The following is a 27,260-nucleotide window of genomic DNA, read 5'->3' as shown; positions in this document are numbered from 1 at the left end:
GATGGGGGATGGATGGATGGATGGATGGATGGATGGATGGATGATGGATAAATGGATGGATGGATGGATGGATAAATGGGGGATGGATGGATGGATGGATGGATGATGGATGGATGGATGGATGGATGGATGGGGGATGGATGGATGGATGGATGGATGATGGATGGATGGGGGATGGATGATGGATGGATGGATGGATGGATGATGGATGGATGGATGATGGATGGATGGATGGATGGATGATGGATGGATGGATGGATGGATAAATGGGGGATGGATGGATGGATGGATGGATGATGGATGGATGGATGGATGGATAAATGGGGGATGGATGGATGGATGGATGGATGGATGGATGATGGATGGATGGATGGATGGATGGATGATGGATGGATGGATGGATGGGGATGGATGGATGGATGGATGGGTGGATGGATGGATGGATGGATGGATGATGTATGGATGGATGATGGATGGATGGATGGATGGATAAATGGGGGATGGATGGATGGATGGATGGGTGGATGGATGGATGGATGGATGGATGGATGGATGGATGGGTGGATGGATGGATGGATGGATGGGGGATGGATGGATGGATGGATGGGTGGATGGATGGATGGATGGATGGATGGATGGATGGATGGGGGATGGATGGATGGATGGATGGGTGGATGGATGGATGGATGGATGGATGATGTATGGATGGATGATGGATGGATGGATGGATGGATAAATGGGGGATGGATGGATGGATGGATGGGTGGATGGATGGATGGATGGATGGATGGATGGATGGATGGATGGATAAATGGGGGATGGATGGATGGATGGATGGGTGGATGGATGGATGGATGGATGGATGGATGGATGGATGGATGGATAAATGGGGGATGGATGGATGGATGGATGGATGATGGATGGATGGATGGATGGATGGATGGATGGATGCATATCTGTGTATTTGATCCTGTCGGGTGGAATTATGAAGAATTAGCTGACTGTTTGGATTTTAATAAACTGGTTCAAACTTCATAAATACTTTTCAAGGACAAAGATCTGGCTCAAGATAAACCTCCATGAACAAAGCTTTCAAAGCAAAGTAAAAAAATCTCTGTGAAATCTCCATAAAACAAGCTGCTCTGAGTCTTGGATTTCTGTGTTGCTTCAAGCCTGAAACTGACATTTGCTTGACATTTAAGCCTTTGAGTAACTTTTTGCATTAATGTTAAGGGAGCAAAAGAGAGAGAAATGGACAGATTGTTATTTCTTTTTGCGGTATTCAAGTCTTTGGAACATTTGGAGGCAGGAGAGGAAGACGGGATGGTGGCAGTTAGGTCAAAGCGTGGAGATGGATCAGTAGAGAGGAATAATATGTGCAGATAGGTGTCAGCGGTGGAGCGGTTGGAAAAACAACCTGGGAGATGTCAAGTCTCTGCCAGAGTCACTTGAAGCGGAGCGACTTTGACTGTCAACGCGTTGACTCAGCAAAAAATAACATGAAACAAAAGATGGGACATGGAATATCATATTGTTCCCCTCTTCACCTGAGAGCACTCGGTTATGCACCGGCTTCCCCTCAGCGCTCAGCAGGAAGTTTTAATGGACAAAAATATTGTGTGCAAGAGGAAATGTGTACAGACTATTTCTGTCATTTCAGCTTCTTTTGATCCGTTGCTGTGACCGGTATAATAATAAACAGAATCTATGATGACACTTTCAGGTATGACAGAAGTTACCATATAGGGATCTATGGATGAATCATCACTTAAGAGGGAGGCGGGCGGCTGAAAAGGCAAGCCAAAGCTGAAGTTCCTTAAACTCGCCTTCTCTCTGCTGGCCATTAGGGGGCAACGCCTCTGGTTCTGATTGCATGGAAGTCGATTAGGAAATGACACTGCTTCTCCTTGTGATCTTGATCGCTAGTTGCAAGTTTTCTTCAATACAGCATGATATTCGTTTACTAAATGATGGTCCATTTAGGGTCAAATAGACCATAAGTGGGGATTTAGCTTTCACAGCTGCTGCCCGCAAGCTGCGCTGCTTATCTACCCATGCTGATTAGGTTTGCTGATACTGTGGAAGTCTTTAAAGGGCAGACCTATTCAAACTTTTGGGTAGACCTCTGTCTCTATCTCTGTTTTAATGTCATGTTTTGTGTGTATAGTTGTATACTTGTGATGACATTGATGCTGCTCTTGGTTCTACCTTTACTTCAAGCACTTTGTGATTGTATCTGTCAAAAGTGCAATATAAATATATGTTACTTACTTACTTAAGTCCACAGTACAAATATGGACATTTAGTTCAGTTTAATATTACTGTTAATATTATTTAGTTTGAATTATTATTATTATTATTATTATTATTATTAATAGTAATCAAAATGGCAATTTTTATTATTATTATTAGAGCTTTCATGTGTTTATTTGTTATTTATTTATTTAATTGTATTAATTAATTAATTTTCCTATCATTCTACTGCGCCACACTTCAATCCAGTAGGTGGCGGTAATGCACCCACAGGCTAGTTTGCCAACCGCCATTTAAAATCCAAAGAAGAAGTCAGCCCACTTCCTGTTTACGTTTCCACCAGTGACGTCACCAGGATAACGTCTTACAAACAGTTTGGGGAGAGAATCGAAATAACTCGAGAAACAACCCTTCGGTGTTCGCGCGACGGCCGGACGATAACATCGTCTATCTTCGCCGAGGACCGGGACACCGAGGCGGGGCGGGAGGAGGAGCGGACGACCGACGGTTCCAGCTGTCCGGCTCGTTTTTGAGGAGGACGAGGAAGGAAAGCTAGCCGGGCTAGCTAAAGTGAAGCTAACGTCCCGGTACGCTAGGAGCGAGCTAGCGACTTAGCGACAGAAACTCAGCAGCACGTATTCGTCTTTAAACGGGAGGATGGAGAATAAATATAACCTCAAGAGTCCGGGTGAGCTGTTTTTTTTATTTGACATGTTTCTGTGTAGTAGCTGTCGGGGTTCGCAGGTGAAACCCACCGGGCTCACTGTTGTTGACACCTCTCCATTAGCATCAGGTTACAAAACTACCGCCGATATGAGCCGATATTTAATATGTTCATTTATGTTCACTGTTTCTTTATCAACTGTGAACTAAACGTGACGATACCTTGTTTTAGTTTTAGTTCTGTATCGTTGTCGTTGCTCTTCTTCCTGCTGGGCTGGAAGTCGACGTGGTGCTCAGTTGTGCAACGTTGCTTGCTTTATGTTGCAGCCAGTCATTTATGAACGGTGTTTTATTTACGTTTCGGTTATTAAGAAATACATAAAAAAAGCAGAAGTGATGGTTTTGCACAGAGAGGCTGACCTAACGTTAGCTGGCCCTATATAGATGGATTATTTCCCCCTAGCAACAAGTGAAGCACCAAAACTCCACGTTTCACAGCAACATGATTACTTTGACAAAGACTTCTAAGATAAGATACTACAGTACAATAAATCCTTACTTTGTGCATGGGATTAGGGGGTAAAAACATATATTTATTATTACGTTCACATTTGTTGCCAATATGCAAAATCACCTTTCCTAGGCAATGCACTTGGGGAAATGCTCTATAGGTTTTTATCTAGTTTAACCTTTTTGACTTCTTCTTTTTTGTTTTTTACTCGTTTTTGTTGTACCTGAGTGACTTAAAGGCAACTCTGCAAGAAAACATGACTGTTGTGCAGTGCAAGGAGGAGTATTTTCGAAGTATATGGAGTATATTAGGAGTGTTTTTAGGAGTATTTAGTCTCTCTGAATGAATACTACGTGGCAATAACACCATTGAGCTTAATTGTTAATGCACATCTGCTATACATTTGTGATTTTGAGTCACCCAAATATCCCACAGCAATCATTTAACATTGCCTCTATGCTTCAGCTCAGATGTGGACCAGGATTTTATTTTTGCAACATATGGCATGATTTTAGACCATGTCACATTACTCATTTAAAAAAATGCATACAGACCTTTTATTTTTTGTACACAGATTCTGTTTAACTTTCACTGTTACAACTTTATTTAAACTCATCCTCTAGACAATTTGATGTTTAATATGCTGTACATCCACTAAACGTAGTGAAAGCATTGAGTCCATGCCACGTTTCACAAGCACTCGCTAGTACGTTATGTAGCTTGAGCTTGATGTTTGCTCTACGGGTGGACAACTCGCTCCAAGGACGGACGCAAACACGCAGGTGTTCAATACTCACGCATGGTTTGGTTTAGAGCCACTGGGTTGGAACTGGTGTCGAGTCTTCGGTTTCCAGTTCCATATTCAGGGTTTCAGAACGGCTGGTGTTTCTGTGTAATGCACGTGTTGAGTCAACTTGAACCGATTCCTCACTGATTGTAAAAACAAAGCAAATATTATTATTACATTTATAATAAAATATAGGGCTGCAGCTAATATGCCCATTATTCTCCTGACTAATTGATATTAATTTGCTTCATAAAATGATGATGGCCATCACAATAAACCAGAAACCCAAGGTGACATTTTCAAATAAGATCATTCAAAACAAACTAAAACCCAAGGATATCAGGTTGATGTCAAAATGTATTTTCTGTGTTTTTGTGGTAAATGATCTGCTTTATCGGCGATAATGAAGACAGATGTGCATCATTCGATCTGCTCAGCAGGTAGTAAGTACACTAAGTAGGTCCTGTTCTGTGGTCGATGATATTCTGATCAACTATTTAGCCGATTGTCCAGTATCAAGGATCATATTCTCCTACAGGTAACAGCATATTATCTCTATAATCCATCCAGAGTTACATTTCAAGTTTCTAAGTGAGGTGTTCAACCTGAGTTGTTGGGGAAATCTGTCATGTATTTATCATTTCATACCGTTTGAGATAAGCTAAAAACATTTCGTAAAAAATCTTCAAATCGGTAAGAGAAAGGACAAGGTGGGGCGGACCTGGGCCTGTATTTATCAAACTGCTGAAGAATTACACTTAAGAGTGCTCTAGGGCGTCAACTTAGTAAATGTAAGTTAAAAAAATAAGTTATGTGTGTATGCTGAGAGCCTGGATAGCCAATCAGACACAAAGGGCTTAAAGTTGAGCTGAAATCTGCATCTTTTAAAGGCACAGAGAAGGTAGCAAGCAAATCTTTTCCTCCCGACGTCTTACAACGTCGCGCCTGCACATCCTGTTTCACTCGGAAAATTCGTCACCGTATGGAAGGAACTGTCATTTCAGCTCAACACGTGTGTGCTAGAGATAGAAGCCTGCCGTTGCGGTGTAGTATGTAGTCTTATGGTGCATGCTTTGCATATTTCGGTGCTGGTTTTGTTCACTGACCTCACCTGCACCGATACCTTCAGTTAGTCTGCTGGGAAACCCCTTGTTGACTTTCTTAACCCTAATTAAACCTGAAGTAGCTCGAAATCATTAGCACCTAATGAGGTCAATTTAGCAATAATGAACATGTATTCCAACTCCGTCTTTTCTGACAGAAAAACCCTGAGTTTTCCAGCTGTTTCCATTTTAAGTCTTCCACATTTATTATCCACGTGGCTGGGAATCTTATTTTTGTTGTGTGCTGTCTGGTGTACAAAATGTACTATATCCCCCCCCCCCCACTGAACGTTATCATACCCAACCGTTTCCTCTAAATTCTGGCACTGACGGAACGAGTGGGATTAACTATCTGCACTTTACCTTTTACCAGAAGAGCAATAAAAACGTGCTCAGACTTCGGAAGGAAGTGCTCTGTGCCTTTTCACATCTTTAGGGTTGGCTTTTATTTTATTACGCAATAGTGTCTTCCTCTCTCCCCCCTCTGGGCCAACTATGAATCATTTCCCAAACACTCCAAACTATACGTTACGTAAGATGATTTGACGAGGATTATCTCCCTCTCGCCTTGGGCCAGTGACCGGACCTCCGCCAACCCAACAGAGGCCAGAGGCACTTGTGTGGGGGGGGAAAGGGCTTTTCCTTGTCATCTCTGCTTACTGTTACCGGAAGGAAGAGCCAAAAATGGGCATGGGATCTGGAGCAGTGGAGCTCCTGTCAGGGAGCATCCAGGCTCTGGCATGGCAGGGCCGGTGGTGCTGAGGGTTGGGATGCTGTGCTGAGACCTGGACCCTCTTCTCCTCCAGCGCAGCATCCCTCTGAATTACTGTACGTCCATTCTGGACAAAATGTTCTCCGTCCTGTACCAATGTCGTAGGGTTGGGGAAAACAACAACAATATATGAGCTATTTATTAACTAAATAAAAATACAAGCTTAAAAACTAACCGAGACCCAAAAAACGAGGTACATACCCAACCTTGAATTCTGTGTTGCTCGTAGTAGATAATGGTTCTAGTTTGTGCTATGCTTATCTTCAAAAATATTTGATTAAAATTCACAGATACCAATATGAATGACTTAAACATCCATATTCGGAGCTGCTCTACATTTGCGATTTGCCTAAAACTACAAGAAAATTGTACTTTCACTGTAATTGCCCTTTTAGGGCAACAAATAGAAGTTCTGACGACGAATGGCCAGGTAGATCAGATAATGAGAGATTTGGTTTTGACACCAGGATAGCTATCCGCCCGTGACCTGAAGATACCCGGGCTGAGTGTGAGCTGCCACTCGCCCCTGCCATCAAAGCTGGGAGCTGCCCGTCGCCGTCCCACAAGATACTGTTGGATGAGGCGCCGAGCAGACTCTTTCAAAGTGGCTCATCTTTCATTCTGGAGTGCCTGTCCGGCCCTGATAGCCTATCACACCTCTGCAGGCCACTGATGGATTCTCCGCGTGGAAAATCACCGCTAGCTGGTGGCCTGGAAGGTAGAGAGAGAGAATCTTTTAACCTAAATGGCTTTCAGCTACAGCTCTCTCAGCTTGGCCAAAACCTCCCCCTCAAAGGGTCTTCAGTTTCTGACCAACACCAACGGTGTTGTTGGGATTAGCAAAACTTTCTCAAACAAAGAACATATATTGTCGCTTTTGTTTTTAGAAAGTAAGGAAAAAGTACAGTATTCAGACAGCATACGTGCATGCAGTAGTTATATACATAACTGGGGGACGGAGGATGGTACAAGTCGTTTTTTTACTGCTCACAAAGTTAAAAGTCAGTTATTTTTCTGCACAGTCAGTCACTCCTCCACACAGCTATAATGTGCTGCTGCTGTGGGAATAAGGCCAAGACCTGCTGGGTAGTTGTTGAAGAGATCACCACTGTGCTGTCAGGACAAGTTAGACCACACATCAGGCTTATTGTCGCCTCGGGCAGCAGGCATATACCGTACGCTGGAAGTCCAACTTACCAGACATGCACACAGTAACTCTGAGCCGTTCACCAGGCTGCTGTATGCTGCAGACCTCCTACACAGGCATGGGAATAATAGAAATGCAATGATGTGGCTTAATGGTTCCCATATTTATATCGGGATCATCATTTCAAAGCGCATGCAGAGATACAGTTTAATTAGGGCTGATCGCTGAGGGCACCCAGGAGTCCCGACCATTAGACCTCCGTTAGTCTCGACAATTAATCTGTTACAACATTTGAAAGTCGTACATTATCACATTTGTCACCGGCGCAGCGGGGTCTTTTTCCAGCTGAGAAGTTTGGTTCTGCATCTGTTTGCTATGTTAAAAAAAAAGTGAGATTTTGTACAATCTTTAGGTTCAAGAGCTGATAACGTGCAGCATTCAGTCGGCACTCTCATTGTAAAGAATTTTTTATCCACGCTGACCTCCAGGAAAAAACAGTGACTAAAAATGAGAAAAATAATAATAAAAAATTTGATTTTTTTTACAAAATATCTTTTCTCAGATCGTTCAGTTAATTTGCCAAGTTTTAAAAGTTCCCCGTGTCTTTGCAAAAGTCTTACAAAAAGAAAAAAAAATGTTAGAATGCTGCTGATTTATCCCAGAATCCCAGCAAGCCCATAATTACAGATAAAAAAAAACCCTTCACTAAATGTGTTGTCCTGAAGGAATACCTCCGTGGACTGATCTGGCCTAGTTAGCAACCGTAATACCACCTTCACTTCCATCAGCATAAAACATTAAGTTCAGCCAAATCTTTTAATGCAGGCAAGGATTTAAGGAAAATAAACGGTGGAATTAGGAAACATGTAGGAACCCAAGAGTGAAGTAAATACACCTAACAGACGGGGATTAAACCTCCGACACAACAGCCGACATCACACCAGCATATCAATTACATCCGTTTCCACACCAACCACAACGGCTCTGCAGCTTCTTTCCTCAGTCAAAAATATCAGGAGACGCCTCACGTCACCTCCTCCCAGACGATTTTCTCCTCCTCTCATTGGAATTGCGGTCTCTCCGTTCCTTCCCTCTTCCTCGGTTTCCTTCCCGAGGACCGCTCTCTTCTTCCCTCTTGCGTAACAACGCCGTGGTTTCTCTTTGTTCTGCTCCACGTTCTCCTGGAACGCCAGCTCCTTGTACTTTTCTAGGTGTTTGGAACTTTAAAAGGATGGTTCTGGTGTGTTTGTGCCCAACATTAAAGGTGCCCGTCTCCTGGCTTCAGAGAACTTCACAGAAACGACTTCACATAGAGCGTGAGCAAGATAATCACCTACGAAACTTTATTTAGTTTCTGCTTTTATTGTGATTTCATTAAAACCAGGTTTTTAAAAATAGTTGATAGACTGGTTACCTGTCTGTCTCTACATGTCTCCCTGTGATAGACTGGTTACCTGTCTGTCTCTACATGTCTCCCTGTGATAGACTGGTTACCTGTCTGTCTCTACATGTCAGCCCTGTGATAGACTGGTTACCTGTCTGTCTCTACATGTCAGCCCTGTGGTAGACTGGTTACCTGTCTGTCTCTACATGTCTCCCTGTGATAGACTGGTTACCTGTCTGTCTCTACATGTCTCCCTGTGATAGACTGGTTACCTGTCTGTCTCTACATGTCTCCCTGTGATAGACTGGTTACCTGTCTGTCTCTACATGTCTCCCTGTGATAGACTGGTTACCTGTCTGTCTCTACATGTCAGCCCTGTGATAGACTGGTTACCTGTCTGTCTCTACATGTCAGCCCTGTGATAGACTGGTTACCTGTCTGTCTCTACATGTCAGCCCTGTGATAGACTGGTTACCTGTCTGTCTCTACATGTCTCCCTGTGATAGACTGGTTACCTGTCTGTCTCTACATGTCTCCCTGTGATAGACTGGTTACCTGTCTGTCTCTACATGTCTCCCTGTGATAGACTGGTTACCTGTCTGTCTCTACATGTCTCCCTGTGATAGACTGGTTACCTGTCTGTCTCTACATGATAGACTGGTTACCTGTCTGTCTCTACATGTCTCCCTGTGATAGACTGGTTACCTGTCTGTCTCTACATGTCTCCCTGTGATAGACTGGTTACCTGTCTGTCTCTACATGTCTCCCTGTGATAGACTGGTTACCTGTCTGTCTCTACATGATAGACTGGTTACCTGTCTGTCTCTACATGTCTCCCTGTGATAGACTGGTTACCTGTCTGTCTCTACATGTCTCCCTGTGATAGACTGGTTACCTGTCTGTCTCTACATGTCAGCCCTGTGATAGACTGGTTACCCGTCTGTCTCTACATGTCAGCCCTGTGATAGACTGGTTACCTGTCTGTCTCTACATGTCTCCCTGTGATAGACTGGTTACCTGTCTGTCTCTACATGTCTCCCTGTGATAGACTGGTTACCTGTCTGTCTCTACATGTCAGCCCTGTGATAGACTGGTTACCTGTCTGTCTCTACATGTCTCCCTGTGATACACTGGTTACCTGTCTGTCTCTACATGTCTCCCTGTGATAGACTGGTTACCTGTCTGTCTCTACATGTCTCCCTGTGATAGACTGGTTACCTGTCTGTCTCTACATGTCAGCCCTGTGATAGACTGGTTACCTGTCTGTCTCTACATGTCTCCCTGTGATAGACTGGTTACCTGTCTGTCTCTACATGTCTCCCTGTGATAGACTGGTTACCTGTCTGTCTCTACATGTCTCCCTGTGATAGACTGGTTACCTGTCTGTCTCTACATGTCAGCCCTGTGATAGACTGGTTACCTGTCTGTCTCTACATGTCAGCCCTGTGATAGACTGGTTACCTGTCTGTCTCTACATGTCTCCCTGTGATAGACTGGTTACCTGTCTGTCTCTACATGTCTCCCTGTGATAGACTGGTTACCTGTCTGTCTCTACATGTCAGCCCTGTGATAGACTGGTTACCTGTCTGTCTCTACATGTCTCCCTGTGATAGACTGGTTACCTGTCTGTCTCTACATGTCTCCCTGTGATAGACTGGTTACCTGTCTGTCTCTACATGTCTCCCTGTGATAGACTGGTTACCTGTCTGTCTCTACATGTCAGCCCTGTGATAGACTGGTTACCTGTCTGTCTCTACATGTCTCCCTGTGATAGACTGGTTACCTGTCTGTCTCTACATGTCTCCCTGTGATAGACTGGTTACCTGTCTGTCTCTACATGTCAGCCCTGTGATAGACTGGTTACCTGTCTGTCTCTACATGTCTCCCTGTGATAGACTGGTTACCTGTCTGTCTCTACATGATAGACTGGTTACCTGTCTGCCTCTACATGTGAACCCAGGTGAACCCTGCCTTCGCCCAATGACAGCTGGGGTCCCTCTGGATCAATAGAGTATCATCCATCCATACCCCCCCCCCCCCCCCCCCCTCTGGTAGAGACAGGTTTTGTACAGCAGATGGATGCAGACTTATCACACGAACAGAGATCACACTTGGAAAGTTATGGACCATCTGGTTAGGCTTTTCCAAAAAAATATTGAATAAGGCTCCGCCCGGCGACCGCTGGCTCAGCGTTTGTGCATGTGAAATGTGACGCTGCCCCCGGTGATGGATGGAGCTCCCGCTGTGAAGCCTCGCACTCAGCTGTTCACAGATCGCCGCGCAGCTAAGCTTCCTGTCTGTTATTTAATTTGTTGGCTTTTAAGTGTGGTGGGGGCCGCATCGGGCACACGGCTTTGTTGTATTTTGGGTTTCTGTCGGAAGCTTAACGTTTTCAGAAACAGATTGTCATTGATGAAGGTGGAATTATGTTTGCGTGCAGGGAGAGCAGAGGAAACGTTCTGCAGTCAACAAAATGTATCTAACGCTTCTCTCTATGGCGTTCAGAGCATTAATAATAATATTAATATCCGTTGAAATCTGAGCTCCTCTGTGCTTTGTTTACATAGTTCGGCTCGCCCATCGTTCTTTTAGTGCATGATGTGAGTTTCACAGACATAAGGTATTAATAACATATAACACAGCAGACCCGGTACAGCCGCAGAATCAGTCGTGTTATGACATTAAAGATGCCCTTTTTAACCCTATTCAACAATATATGCTGACATAAATACAAACAAAATCAATTTCTTTGTATTTTAATATCAAAATCCAATATGTTGTTCCTTCCTTGAAAAGAAAATATGATGCATGCTTACATCAGCTTAGTATTACGTACTAATTTCAACCAATAATATCATGACATCCATCCATCCATCTAACAAAAATAAAGTTAAATAAAAAAATATAGGGGAGTAAAATGTACAATATTCTCACAGTGGATGTAAATTGGCAGAAAATGAAAATACATTTACCTCAAAGTTGGACAGCACTTGAGTAAATGTACTAGTTATTTTCCACCACATTTTAGTCACATGTCATCATGATCAAGCAGGTTATTTCATCACTCGGGTTTTGCATTCAAGACCGCGAGATAGAAGAGAAACCCAGGCTCCTTTCCCCATGATTAAACTCTGAAAACATTTCTCTCAGTTTCATCACAGTTGTCTGAAAGGTTTTTTACCATTTTGCAATGCAAAAGCGATGAAAACAGGAGGTGTATTCTGATCAGGTTTGGGCTCGGATGCTCTCGCAGGCGTCTGCAGGAAGGACGGATTTGTCCTCTTGCACAGGATCGGTTTCTCATGGCCCTCATTTTACTAGTTTCAAGCTTGAGTGAAACTGCGTCACTGCATGACCCTGCACCCTCATGTAAACAGGAGGAGGAGGGTGCCTTGTAAACACACACACACACACACCCACACACACACACACACACACACACACACACACACACACACACACACACACACACACAGACACACACAGACACACACATACACTCTTCTCCTTGTGCGTCCGATGTGAGATCACTGATTCACATCTTCACTGAAGAGTGTCCGCGTCCTCGGGCACAATCGGAGGGAACACGTGCCCCTGAACGCAGCGTGGTGTCGGGCCATCTCTCTCCGCTCCACTGCTTCGCTCGCCCCTGCAGCCCTGAAACATCCCTCTGAAGCTCTTCGCCTTCGCCCTCCCTCCCTGTTATTTGCCCTCCCGCCCATCCCCAAAGCTGCCCTTCATCTTCTTCTCCCCACGCTCATTTCACAGTCTGTATTTCCAGCTCAACACTCCGGCACTCGATTGGATTCCATCCCCATTTTGCCTCCATGAATACCTCTTAGTTCTGCTTTCCTTTTTTTCTTTCTTTCACAAATGACATTTCCACCCCCCCATCTTGGTTCCTCTTGCTAGCTCTTCTATCAGCCAATAAGAGAGCAGGAGCTTACTCTCCGGTAGCTCGACGTCTCCTTTGAACTTGCGGTGAGCACGAGGCCGACACCGTGACATCAGTCCTGTTTGACCTCGTGTCACAAGCATGATGGGATATTGAACCCAAGGCGTGGCCCTTAGATGGGCTGTGATGTGACCCCCCCCTTGTGAGGACTCCTGTAGCTGCAGCCTGTAGCGTTGCATCAAGGAGCCTCTCTGTGTCCTTTAGTGCCAGGGCAGTGATTAAACCCCCCACCTCCCTCCTCCTCACCTATAATCATCATTACCAGCATCATCAGCTGGACTTGTGTAACCATCCTTCCTGGAGTGATGAGGTTGTTTGTATTCAGATTATCACAGCAGGCCTGAGTGTGTCGGGTCATGACACGAGGGTTAATGCCAGCAGATGTTTCTCCGCCGCCTCATTTTCCAGAGTATGTTCCTCACAAAACGCCGCTACGGGTAGAGATTGACCTCTCCAACACAACTTTGCAAAAAAAAAAAACTTGTTTACTCGCTTTTTTTTGCCTTGAGTTACAAGTTCACAAAATGTACTTACACCATCTACGGATTATGTTCACTCTGGGAGGGAAGACTTATGTTTGTCGGACAGAAACCGATGATTATTTTCATTATTGATGAAACATTATGTCTCGATAAATCCATGAATTCATAAAGGTCTGAGAGAACTGGAAAATATTCACATTTGAGATGCTGAATGCAGTGATTTGGAACTTGTTGAAAATGGAAGAGGAACTTTTAAACTGGTTATGAAACTCTTTAATACCGACATGTCGCTATAGTTAGTCGTTCTGTCTTTTAACTGATTTTTCTGTCATTTTTTCAATCACATTTTTATTGAAATATACATCATTTTTCTTAAAAAAATTTAATAAAAAATGATAAATTATTTTTTTAATGAAAAAAAGAGAAACAAAGTATATATTTTTTTCTGTCATTTAAAAAAAAAGAAGTTGCTCAATGATAAATAAATCAGTCAAAGCAAAATCTGTGGTTGACTGTGTCTCGTGGAATGATTGTGCAGAAACAGAAGTGCCAACGGCGGTTTTAACCTGCCATTTTTGGATTGCACATTCTGACGGAGCCTTTTCTACTCCAGCTGTCTGAATGAGCATAACATGCAATGTGATGTTCATGTGATGTTGTTGTTTTTTGCCCTGTCCCTCTGCATCCGTCCATCTGTGTTTACGTCCTGGTTCTCAGGAGATACTGCAGACCTCTGCATCTGGAAGACCGGCAACGATGGCCTCTAAAACATGCAGGAGACAGAAAACAGAGAGACCCCTGTTTTACTGACATCTAACCTCCGTTCTCTTGTGTCTGTGTTTCCGTTGAATAACCAGCGGTGAAGCGGCTGATGAAAGAGGCTGCTGAACTGAGGGATCCCACCGAGCACTACCACGCCCAGCCCCTGGAAGTAAGTCCACCACAGAATCAATCTTCTAGCAGAGCATCTTTTGGTGGATATTTAAAGTATACTTTAATTAGTTGAAGTTGAAGTTTTGGGGAATTCAGGCTTCACAAAAGTTGATTGATCATTTTTTATACTGTAGTTTTGTCCAAAATGTCCTCCACCGCTGTATCCTCTTTTAACTTTACACCTCCGCGCATTAACTCAGTGTTTCCTTGCATTGCGATGTCGTCTTGTCAAAAAGCCGAAGTGCGGCGTCTCGTTTGCTCGAAGTGAATCGCGTGAGAACGACCGTCGGTGGCATGCGAGAGTTCGCCGTGAGTCCCGTTTGATCGCCTGCAGAGTAAAGGCAGCAGACAGTCTCCCTGAGTGAGCAACCTGCTGCTCAACGTCGGCAGAAACCCAAAGGAGCTGATCACTGACTGTAGAAGAACTGAGGAGAAGACACGTGACCTTGTCACAAGCCCCAATTTGACTTAAAACTACCCCAGAACACCACCGTTTCTACTGAGCATCAGGATGTTGGTGAGGTGGGGCGCCTGCGAAACGCCCAAAGGATATTTATAAATTAAAGTTTTTTCTTTTTACCTACAACTTGCATTTAGTTTTTTAACTCAAACCTTATCCTGATAACAATAAATAACAATATATGATATACCTCAGAAACCTGTGAACGAGAGAAAGGAAGAGAAAACGAGGGAGTCATGATTCATGATTTAAGACATAAAGGGAAGTTTTCTCATACTTTTACCTTCTGTATGAGTTGGACGTCTCTTCGGACAGACATAAAGAATCACAGGTTGATGCACACGGCAGTTGCATGTGACACGTCTCTCTTTTTTTGGCAGGATAACCTCTTTGAGTGGCACTTCTCCGTACGCGGACCCCCAGACTCTGACTTCGACGGCGGGGTCTACCACGGCAGGATCGTGCTTCCCCCGGAGTACCCCATGAAGCCGCCCAGCATCATCCTCCTCACGGTAAGAAGCCGACGAAGGCCCCCCCCCCCCCCTCGATCGATGTTATTCTCCCGGCTTGTGCCGAACAGGAAGACGTCAAATCGGATTGAAAGGTCAGAAAGTGGACACGAGTCATTTAACCCCTCAGCCTGGTTGCAGCACACGTAGCGACGGTTGTCAGATTAAAGCCGCGGCTGTCAACACACTGTGGGAGAGCGCATACGAAACCGGCCTATTATATTCAGACAGCTGACACCTGCACTAATGACAGGCTGATAAACAAGCACTGACTTGTTTTGACAGTCCAGCTACTTTTGCTCTTGTATTTATAATATTTCTTTTTCATTTGTTTGAAAGCTTTCACTTTTTTTTTTTTGCAGAATAGCCGACTGCATTTTCTCCTTGCAGACTCTTCCCCATAATACTATTCTTTTATTCATTTATCTCCAACCACATGCTCACCTCCACCTCCTTTTTCATCCGCCTTCCCTGCTGCAGCCCAACGGAAGATTCGAAGTCGGGAAGAAGATTTGTCTGAGCATCTCTGGACACCATCCAGAGACCTGGCAGCCCTCCTGGAGCAGTAAGTTTCCTCAAAGTTCTCCACCTGCAGTGCTCTTGGCTCCAAGACACTGTTTCAGTCTGGAGGAGAAAGTATTAAGAGTGTTATTTGTGAAAGCTGGAACAAAATATCGGTTGCTGAAATGTATAGCAGAAATATAGAAATAGTAGTGATTTTTACCTTTTCAGTCCATTAGAAACCACATTACCTTGATTCTCTTATGAAACCTCAAAGAATAATTATAAATCCGACCACATTTTTCACTTTTTTTAATTTAAAGGAACGTGCAAGCCCATTCAGGTGCAGGGGTTTTATTTTGAAACACCTGTGCAGGAAGTGCTTGGTTACACTGATGATGGATCAGATTGTTGATTAGTTTTCGGTAGAATACGCTGCTCTCTGCAGCACAAAGACACTCATAGACAACATGATGATGCGTCTCAGTGGTATGTGAGGAGAGGAGAGTTGGGATCCGCTCCACCAGGTGAGCTTACCTCGTTGCCCCTGGCAACGGATTGTTCACAAGGCATCCAAGATCATAAGCAAGCCTCTTCCCACACAGTCCTCGCTGGTCCTTTAATGCATTCTCTCTCCCTCCTTCCTGTCTAGCTTCAGCGGCTCCAGCCAATATAAAAAAAAAAGATCAAAAATGAATCTAAAAGAAAAATAAACACACTTCCGGTTCCTTCTTCTCACAGTCGATGGATTTATTTTGAATTTCCTCTTAGATAGAGAACAAGGTCGGTGGTTAACACAAGCTTAAGAGGCTTTACTGTTATAAATGCCAAACTGCAAAACGTCATCATGTCATCTAGTCTTCGTGTAGCTTCGAGGTCATGTGACTGTGATGTCACAGAGCTTATTTACTGCAATAATCCAAAATCCCATTGGCCTTTTTGTGGAGGGAACTAGCGTGATGCTATCCTAACCTACGAACACACGACGTCCTTGCAGCACTCTCTTTATGAATATGGAAAACATTTTCTCAAGCTGTTTTCTTGGTCTGTTTGCTTTTAATATATAATTTAATTCTATAATTGTAAGAGCTGTCATGTTCTAATGTCAAATACTTCTTTTTGCAGAATCCAAAAAGTGAAAAAGTCTCACTGCTGTTGTCAAAGTACACACTTCAGCGGTGACAGCGACTAACTTTCTGCTTTTATTATGTTCTCTATTTTTTCTCTCTTCATATTCTTTTGTCGTTGAGTGAAATCTTAATTTATGTGACGGCGTTTCATCTCCGACCGCGTGACTTTGACGAGGCGTGTCGGAGCGTCCGTCAGCTCCGTTTGAAAAGAGGAAATGTCGGCTATTAACTCCCGTCGTCGTGGAGGAATAATGAGATGAAACGACTCAAAGGCTTCATTCACCAAACGTTCTTAAAGAGACATTTTATTCCAGTTTTGACGCGTTTATCTACGCTGATGAGGATCAAAGCGCACCAGGACACTGGGATTCATCTTTTATTATTTATTTCATAGTTATTTCTATTAAAAAATTTGCCACAATGGAAAATACATTTCAGTACAGCAGTGACAACCACAGATAAAGAGAAGTATTAAACACAATCGTTTTTTTATATTAATATTATAATATCAAAGATTTAAAATAGGACTAAATCACCTCTCAGAGAATATTTCATCTTCTCTAATTTCAGAGAAAACAAAGATATCTAATTGCTTAGAAGTATATCTATAATGTTGTTCTGGGCATCTAAATATGGCAATAAGGGGAGGTGTGTGAATACAACCCGATGTGGGGTATTACCTTTAAAGTAGGCTTATCTTGAAGAAGACAGACGGGTTTAATGGGCTTCCAGATGCTTCTCTCGGCGTATCCCAGACCAAACTACATCCGGTCGTAGCGCAGACAAACTCTCGACCCCGACCGCGTCGCCACGCGGCGTCCTGAGCCGGCTGGAGAACGCGTGACAGCAGGCGGCGGCGGCGGCAGGCGAGCGTCCTTGTGTGGGCTCGGGGTAAATCCCGGCTTACGCGAACAAAAGCATCGTTCCACACTTATGTAACCCGGGGGAACCGAACATCACCACATGTGCCTGCTGTGTGATTTAACCTTCCTGTGTTTTACCCAGGGATGCTGAACCTCCTTTAACAGTTCTCATCTCCTCCTCTCTGTCTTCCAGTCCGAACCGCCCTGATAGCCATAATCGGATTCATGCCCACCAAAGGAGAGGGAGCGATCGGATCTCTAGATTACACTCCAGAGGAGAGGAGGGCCCTCGCCAAAAAGTAAGACTCTCTCTCTCTGTGTGTCTCTGGATAGAGAGTAATATTGTTTGTTTGAGGTCTGTGGTGTGTGTTGCTAATGCTATTGAGGTATGTGTGTGTGTGTGTGTGTGTGTGTGTGTGTGTGTGTGTGTGTGTGTGTGGTGTGTGTGAGGTGGGTGTTCGATCCTGGTTTTACTTGCGTGATAAACCCGAGCGTGTAATGTAGTCGTACACCTGAGCGTCGGTCCACACGCGTCCCTTCTGATGCTCCCCGGTCACAGACGGTTACAGGCGGTTACAGATGGCTGCTAACCACAAGATTGCCGGTTCGATCCCCGGCTCCTCCTAGCTGAGTGCCTGGTGTCCCTGAGCAAGACACCTCACCCTTATTGCTCCTGACGAGCTGGCTGTCGCCCTGCGTGGTTGACTCCACGGTCGGTGTGTGAATGTGTGAGTGAATGGGTGAATGTCAGTCATTAATGTAAAGCGCTTTGGAGAAAAGCTCTATATAAATGAGGCCATTTACCATTTATTTACCATTTAACAGGCGGTTACAGACTATTACAGGCCGTATAGGTGGTTACAGGCGGTTACAGGCCGTATAGGTGGTTACAGGCGGTAACAGGCCATTACAGACGGTTACAGACGGTTACAGGCAGTTATAGGTGGTTACAGGCGGTTACAGATGGTTACAGGCGGTTACAGGCGGTTACAGACGGGTACAGAGGGTTACAGACGGTTACAGATGGTTACAGGCGGTTACAGGCAGTTATAGGCGGTAACAGACTGTTACAGACGGGTACAGACGGGTACAAACGGGTACAGAGGGTTACAGACGGTTACAGGTGGTTACAGACGGGTACAGAGGGTTACAGACGGTTACAGATGGTTACAGGCGGTTACAGGCGGTTACAGGCAGTTACAGACGGGTAAAGGCGGGTACAGGTGGTTACAGACGGTTACAGATGGTTACAGGCGGTTACAGGCAGTTACAGACGGGTAAAGGCGGGTACAGGTGGTTACAGACGGGTACAGACGGTTACAGACGGGGACGCCAGCCCCTCGTATGGCAGGATGACAGAATGATTATCCGCCACAGCATCCCGTCTCTGGAGGCAGCAGGAGTGGGCACGTCGCTCTCCATTTCACACCGCATTGCCCCTCGGAGGCAACGCCACCAAGCCTGCTAAGATGCTGCTCTATTAGTGGTCTCCATCAGCCTGGTGTTTCATTAGCACACGGAGATGAGAAACACAGGAAGACACACTCTACTATAAATACATGGTGCTGCTTATCTCCCTGATGGAAAACCTGAGATGTTTGTGGCTGACTTGTAAACTGTCAGAGATGTTGGGGGGGGGGGTTTCTGGGACAAATGTCAGTCATCTCTGACACCTGAGTGCACATTTCATACAGAGGACACATGCTGGCGTTGCATATATTGGGAGTTGTTCAAAGTAACCTATAAGTTCCTTCGGGGCAACAAACGGAAACAAAAACCACAGCTGATTCAGTTGTTTTTACTTTTGAATAAGGAGCATTAATATAGTAAAATAAATATGACTTCTATTATATTGAAAGAAGGGGGCGTAATTATCTCACGGCCCTTTTGTTTTGGTCTGAATCTGTTCAATATCCACATAAAAACTTTTACCTTCCAATAAAACACAAATAGAAAATCAAGTGAGCAGTCAGCTGTGTGTCCCTGGTGATGTCATCCGTGGCGTTTTTGGTCCACGGTTGGAGTCGCTCAGAACGTTCTTACAAACCAAAGCTCCAGGTTTTTCATAATTTTTTTTGTCCTGAAGCTCAGATGTCTTTTTGATGATCAGACCTTCTGCGTAAAAAGGGTTCAGATCATTAACGGTAGCAAACCCATCAGCCAACCGTGGAGCCGGGCTGCGTGGCGTCCGTGTTTGGAAACCGCCTTAAGCCGCCATCGTCCAGTGACACGACGCCTCGCCTCATAAGCCCGCCGTCTTCTCCAGCTGCAGCCCAACTCGACTTGAATAGAATCCAATTCCACTGATTTGGATCATTTAATACCATAACGTATCCAAATCTATCCGTTGCCACCTTTTAGCCCCCGAGGAGCGCGGTGATGACGTGGCGCTCCTTCGGAGCATGATTCACGCCTCCTCCTCACAGCTGGAACATCAGCCCATTAGCTGATGAAGGGGGGGGGGGGGCGATTAGCGTTTCCCTGAGACAAATCCAAAGGGAAACCATCTTTAATGTGTTGCATCTTGATGTGTTTTTTTCACCACATCCCTAAGCGGCTTTGTTGAGTGAAATGATGCACTGACCCCCCCCTCTTCCCCCCCGCTGTCACGACTGACGCAAGGGTCATAAAGGTGCACTCGATGGTCTGAAACCTTCGCAGGAAGCGGGGATGTCAACGTGCTGCAGGTGGCGAAGGTAAAAAACAACCTGTCATCTGAGGAGACGCTGCCAACAACGAGACAACATCACACGCAGGTTTCCTGCCAGTTTTGTTGAAAGGATTCAAACCCAGAGAAGCAGCTCAATCTAATCTTCACAGTCACAAAGCCAAATTTCCTCCAGGACCACCGTGATGATGCCGCCGTCTTTGGCAGGAAGAGCAACGTGCCAGCCGCCGCACAGGCTGCAAACTTTGTGAAACGCACTTTGAAAGGATGTCTGAACTGAACTCTGACCCCGGTATCTGACTCACTGTTTGTGGAGCTGCAGGAATCAACCCGAAAAGCAGGAACTCATTTCTGCGTTTACAATCAGTTGGACTCAGAAGTTGTTTGTGTAAACCAGAGGTGCTCAAAGTGGGCTCCGAACTAATTAGATTTAAATTCTAAATCATTAAATAATGCATATCTAAAGATGGGGATCATTTGCACCACTAAAACAAGCGCAGTGTGTCCGTTACTCCCGCCCACGTTAACTTTGGACCAATAGAAACTCCGATATGATCGTGACACATCACTTCGCCCCGACCCTGAAAAAGTTTGAGAGCCCCCGGTGTAAACAACCTCACAAGCAAAAACTGTGAGGTTGAACTCCTCCTCTCAGTCTGCACATTTAGGGTTTTTTTCCTGACTTGACTCATTTTTATCTCCACCGTAACTTAATTATTTATATTTGTTCTATTTTGCCTCTTCTTTGGCGTTGCCTCGTCCTCTCCGCCGCTGTGATGCTGTAAATGTCTCCGCCGTGGGACTAATAACGGATGATCTAATCTCACATCCCCGCTTTGATTCCAGCCGAGACCCTCGTGTTGCAGGTTGTAAATCTCTCTTCCCCCGGTTTCCAGTCTGCCTCTTCAACTATCCAATAAAGGTGAAAATGCCAAAAAAAGTAGGCATAAATCAGCCGCGGAGGCGTGAGCTCAGCAGACCACCGGGACTACAGACGTGATGGGTCATGGAACATACTAGACCTGATACTAGACCACCATGTGCCCTCTCCCCGGCAGGTCCCAGGACTTCGGCTGTGATGCGTGCGGCTGCTCCATGCACTCCGCCCTCCTGGCCCTGACCCCCAACAGCAACCCCAGCGCCGAGGACCACCAGGCCAAAGAGCTGGCCCAGCAGATCAACTTCAAGGTACCAACACCGGCTTCACGTCTCCTTCACATTCAAATCCTCCTCGTAGCTCTATTTTCAGTAGGATGTCTAAATAGTGTCTGATTTATTCATTCATTTCCTGTTTCATGATGTTCCTGAAGTCTGACGTCTTGTTTCAGACCACAGAACCTCTGTGATTGGTTGATAACTGTTATTTACAGTGTAAAGGTTTACAAAAATCAGCAGTAAAATCACCTATTCGATGTGCAAATTCAGTTTTCTGGAAAGTCGAGTAGCATTATCCATGAAGTTCCTGTTGCTCTTTTGATTGGAAACGTATGCAGGAATTATTGGCAGCTTAACTTTGATTTCATAAAAAAACAACAATAAATGAAGATAAATAAAATAGAAAGTCTGAGAAGCAGAGTGAGAAGTGTGATGGAATTAATGCTGAAACACTGAATTAATTTAACTATTACATGTGTTTACATTACAACAGTTCCCCCTCATCAACGTTTTAAAACCACCTTTAATGAACAGCCCAGATGTTCTGATTGTTCATGCTATTATGAGATGTTGGCGATTATCACTGCTTCGGTTTGAGCCGTAATAATAATGATAGCTAACCAGTCAATCAGCCAACAGTCCAGAAGGTTTCACTGGTTTCCAAACATCATGCATTTCTGATTATTATTACTGTTTATGGTGACATACGTGTTCACGCAGGCGGAGTCCAGCTCCACCCGACAGGAGAGCGAGAGCGGCGGAGCAGAGAGCGAGCCTTCATCGATCACCGAGGGAGACTCGTCCACGACGTCGGCGGCCCAGGAGGATGCAGAGGAGCCCCGGGCCGAGCAGGTAGGTGTGACCCCCGACCCCCAGCACCCACGTCACACCGCATACTGGTATTAGGAGGCTTTACTGGCCTCCACCCGGCCATCGGCCTCCGTTCATGTCTACTACAGCCAACTAAAGACGAGACGTTTACTCGCCGTTCTTCTATGTTGCTGCTGCTCCCGTTCACGTCATCGCTTCGCTCCTATCCACGTATAGTTCCAGAATGTGACCTTTAACCCCTGGAAGTTTAATGTGAATTATATTACATTTAGCATCAGAAACCAAAGCACAAGAATATCTGCAGTGGTGGAATAAATGGATTAAATACAGAGATCATAATAATATGATATTGAAGGCTACAGCCCTGAAGAGTTAGTGTGTATATATACGCCATCATATCGGCCTTCTTTTTTATATTTTTATTGTAAATGTTTTACTGACTGTTGAGGTCTGTTGATGAGGCTCACTGTGAGTGGAGTCACTTTTGATGTTTGGGAAACCCGGAATTAAAGAGAGTGTTGGAAATCCAACTCGTCTTGCATTTAAATATAACTCTAAATGTGGAAGTCGATAGTATGGATTCTTAAGGCTTCCTCCCGATTTATCATGTCTTAATAAAACCTGACCTGTCGTCAGCTCTCTGCCGTTTGTTTTCCATCCGAGCTCCAAACTGTTGGACCAAGCGGTGGGTGTCGAACAATCAAAGGGATTAAACGCTGCTGCTGCAGCCAGTTACACACATTCCACATTGTTCATTTTAATTGGTGGCACGCTTCACGCAAAATCCTTTTAAATACATATCGGAGGGGAAAGGGGGGATTTGGGTTGCACTGCAGTTACCAGGGCGGTGTGAAATCAAGCAGCTCTCTATCGCCGTGTTCTCTGTTGTAGTGGATGTGGGAGCTGGAAGCCCGTGGGTTCGTTCCACCAGTTCAGATGATGTGGACGAGCTTTGTTGCCTAAGAGGATTGGTTTTTTGGCGCCAGCTGCTGCCCCACAGAACCAGTCTGAAGGCACAGCGAGGACTTAGATTAGTGTTTTCTGAGTTTGAGGAGACAGAAATAGGCTCGCCATCTGCCGGCGAAGTCGGAGGTTCAGGGGTTAAAGCCCGGTCCGGCCCGTGTTATCCCACGCCGCCCCCCAGGAGTCCAGATGAACTGTGGAGCTCCTCTGCCGGTCTAAGTGGGTGAAATGTATGTTTTCTCTGCTGCTTTTTAGTTCCTCCAGAGACCCTCCCTCCTCCCGTCAGCACCGGTCACTTTAAACGAACGGGAGCATCACAACATTATCTTTAATTAAATCTCACGCGGAAAATGAGAGCAGGTTTTTAATGTGTTGATCTGGGGAAAAGCTCGTAGATTATTATTTCAAAGAAGCTGCATAAAAGGAAAGCATCCCCGCTGCGTTTTAATACCATTTAATCATTCTCATTTTTAAATTCCTGTTAAACAATCAAAGGGACGACGGAGATTTCACCTCTAAATGTTTTACTTTTGTCTCGACGCCGTCCTCCAACAGGCGGAGGCGTCTCCGGGCGAGGGACTGGAGGACCCCCCCCGGCCGCCCGCCGCCCCCGACACCGGCCGCCCTCTCAGCCCCCGGCAGCGCCGCGCCCAGCAGCACAGCCGGCAGAGAGAGGGGCGGGAGCCGGCCAGCAGGCCGCTCTATGCCCCGCCCCCTCGCCAACCCCGGGACGACAGCCACGCGGGCTCCGTGGTCCTCATCGTGGTGCTCACGCTGGCGCTGGCCGCGCTCATCTTCCGCAGGATCTACTTGGCTCAAGAGTACAAGTTCGACTACGAGCTGTGACCTCACACTTGGCCCGCCCCCTCTCTCACCCTCAAGCCACGCCCCCTCCTCCCTACCCCCCCCAACAGAACGATGACCGGCTGAGTCTGACTTTCTGCCCTCGCTGCTCGGCGGCGGAGGATTCAGTGTCGTCGCCGAGGGGAGACGTTCATTCCTCCGCTCACCACAACACCTGCAGGGTGTCTTTTAATCAATGTGGATTTTATTCTGCAGAGCGTCGTGCATTTAAACACACACACACACACACACACACACACACACACACACACACACACACACACACACACACACACACACACACACACACCATGTACCCTTCCATATAATTGTCCTGCGCTGGGGGCTGCTGCTCGGCCCCGTTATTTAATTAAAACTGTAATATAATATGTCAACAACATTATGGGGATTGAAATGAATGACTTAATCATCTGCACAGAGTGTATGTTAGAATGATTTGTTTTTTTCATGTTCGGGCAGGGTGATGTTTTAATGCTGCTGTGTTGTTGGTTCCTATGGTTGGTATGGAATTATCAATTCTCCCGTATCTCCACGTTTTTGTTTTTTTAAGGTAAAAAATCCTCCCTGCCCCCCCCCCCAAGTACATTTTTACCTGCGACTATACACATTGTTTTATCTATTAGTTTTGTCCACACATCCTCTACGACGGCGTATCTGGGCCTCTGTAGGCAAGGAAAATATATACACTCACAATTGCGGCAAATCTGCGAGTTTATTTACGATGCTAACAACCAGCATCTATGCTAGCTAACTTCCCATGAATGTACGTTAATGTTTCTAGTGAATCATCACGCCTCGTTAAGGTTCTTAGGGTGATGATGTTGAGGCTTATTGTTGGTTTTATTATATAATTTTGATCAGGGGTGGTTGGGCTAACATGCTAGCAGTAGCTTTCACTTGCTGTCATAGCCGACCAAGTTGCTTGGTTCCGCTAACACTGGATGTTATGACAACAAGTGAATAAACTCGCACATTTATCACTTTTTTGAGTTTTTTTCCTTACAGTGTTCCTAATACGCAGCCGTAGATGTCTCACTTTCTAAGCTACGTGACTTGTACGTTTACTTGTAGCTTGTTGCTTGTAGCGTTAGTTGCCTAGCATCCGATTGAGCGGAGTTCATAAAAGTCAAAGCTAAAGTGTAACTCGTTGCTCTCACTGACCCACAAACTCCTTTAACAGTGACAGTGACCGGCCAAAAGCTGACATTTCTGCTAAATCCCTGCCGCTCTGCTTTTTGATGCTCGTCTATTCACGATGTTACGGTACGGGAAAGGCCATAAAAGGACCAAGAAAAGAAAAGAGAAATCCTCACATGTCTAGTAAAACATTATTTTGCACAAGCCGGTTATAATCGGTCTCTCACTGCATGAACCGACGACTTCATTCCTCCATGACAGCGCAGAGGAGGAGCCCGCCGCTCTGGAGGAGGAGGAGCGCCACTCTGGAGCCGGTATATTTTTATAGATTATTAATCGTCACCTGGCGTCGGAAATTTGTGATTTTTTTCCCCTTTTCGCATAAATAAAAACATTTCCAACAGAAACTGGTGCGTAAGAATCTACGTAATGTAGGAAAGAAGTGTGTCTGTGTGTGTGTGTGTGTCTAAAAATGTGCACATTTTTATTTCATATTGTATAAGAAAATGTGAAGCTGTCTCTCAAGCGTGCGTTAATAACCACAGATCTTATGTCAGGCATCCAATGAAAACACTTTAAACCCCAGCTATGTTGAGACGAGGGAACCGGCAGAAAGTGCTGACTCATCGTTTTGGACTCATCCCTGTGAGTCTAGACGGTGTTTACCGGAGACGCTGCAAACAACGTTCACTTTAAAAGCTAAATGAAGTGGATGTGTTTAGTTGAAACGTGAAGAATTGCATCGTGTTGCACAATTTGTTTTCTTGTTTTTTCTGGATTCGGATCTCCAGGAAACGGTCTGCTTCCTCTGAACGCAGCAGGTTCTCTCTGATTTGAGTCGTTTTCATCACCGTGATTCATTTTTCTGTCCGCCTCACACACATTCCCCGAGCACTAATCTCTCGTTTGCTTTGTATCTGAAGCTGAATGCAAACACTCATCTTATTTCCCCTCCCGCTTGTATAAATACACCCAAACTCCATCTAACGTGTACTCTTTATACACTTGGAGTCGGGGGGCGGGAGCGCTCTGATCGACCCGGGGAGAGGTTCAATCAAGTTTGTGCACCTCGTAGCTGACGGCTTGATCGGCTCGGAGAACCTTCTGTCTCCTGTTTCTGTTTCCGCTAAAGTTGTTGAGATTTTAATCCAAAAGCACAAATGTGACATCAGAGAACTTTAGGACTCTAATGGCTCCTTTTCTCCCTCTTCCTCTCCTCCTTTCTCCTCTCCTCCCTCTTCCTCTTCCTCTCCTCTCCCTCTCCTCCCTCTTCCTCTCCTCTCCTCTCCTTCTCCTCCCTCTTCCTCTCCTCCTTTCTCCTCTCCTCTCCTCTCCTCTCCCTCTCCTCCCTCTTCCTCTCCTCTCCCTCTCCTCCCTCTTCCTCTCCTCCTTTCTCCTCTCCTCCCTCTTCCTCTCCTCTCCCTCTCCTCCCTCTTCCTCTCCTCTCCTTCTCCTCCCTCTTCCTCTCCTCCTTTCTCCTCTCCTCTCCTCTCCCTCTCCTCCCTCTTCCTCTCCTCCTTTCTCCTCTCCTCCCTCTTCCTCTCCTCTCCCTCTCCTCCCTCTTCCTCTCCTCTCCTTCTCCTCCCTCTTCCTCTCCTTTCTCCTCTCCTCTCCTCTCCTCTCCCTCTCCTCCCTCTTCCTCTCCTCTTCCTCTCCTCTCCCTCTCCTCCCTCTTCCTCTCCTCTCCTCCCTCTACCTCTCCTCCTTTCTCCTCTCCTCCCTCTTCCCCTCTCCTCCCTCTTCCTCTCCTCTCCTCTCCTTCTCCTCCCTCTTCCTCTCCTCCTTTCTCCTCTCCTCTCCCTCTCCTTCCTCTCCTCTCCCTCTCCTCCCTCTTCCTCTCCTCTCCCTCTCCTCCCTCTACCTCTCCTCCTTTCTCCTCTCCCCCCTCTTCCTCTCCTCTCCTCCCTCTTCCTCTCCTCCTTTCTCCTCTCCTCCCTCTTCCTCTCCTCCCCTCTCTTCCTCTCCTCTCCTCTTCTCCTCCCTCCACAAATGTGACATCAGAGGAGAAGTTTAGGGTTTAGGATACATCTTCTGGGTACCATGCATCTGTGGTTAGCCACCCCCCAACAAAACATCCCAAATCTACATGTTCCCTCCTTTTTTAAAGACGACATCACCGTAACACTTTCTTTCTTTCCACCACTTATAATAAACATTGTTATATAGGTGTTATGACTATTAACATTTAT

General features: G+C 45.4%; 1 protein-coding gene across 1 annotated transcript; it reads left to right on the top strand.

The window, feature by feature from the left end:
- Nucleotides 1-2,598: 2,598 nt before the first annotated feature.
- On the top strand, nt 2,599-25,472 carry ube2j1 (ubiquitin-conjugating enzyme E2, J1). The gene is made up of 8 exons (XM_084030050.1): nt 2,599-2,941; nt 13,915-13,988; nt 14,831-14,962; nt 15,440-15,524; nt 17,647-17,752; nt 21,180-21,309; nt 21,997-22,128; nt 23,626-25,472. The coding sequence occupies exons 1-8, from the start codon at nt 2,911-2,913 to the stop codon at nt 23,914-23,916; spliced, it is 981 nt and encodes a 326-aa protein (XP_083886176.1). The 5' UTR covers nt 2,599-2,910; the 3' UTR covers nt 23,917-25,472.
- The last annotated feature ends 1,788 nt before the right edge of the window (nt 25,473-27,260 follow it).

Source organism: Eutrigla gurnardus (assembly GCF_963514095.1).
Source record: "Eutrigla gurnardus genome assembly, chromosome: 16".
NCBI lineage: Eukaryota > Metazoa > Chordata > Actinopteri > Perciformes > Triglidae > Eutrigla > Eutrigla gurnardus.
Note: the sequence above shows the minus strand (reverse complement) of the source record. Positions and strands in the feature narration are given on the sequence as shown.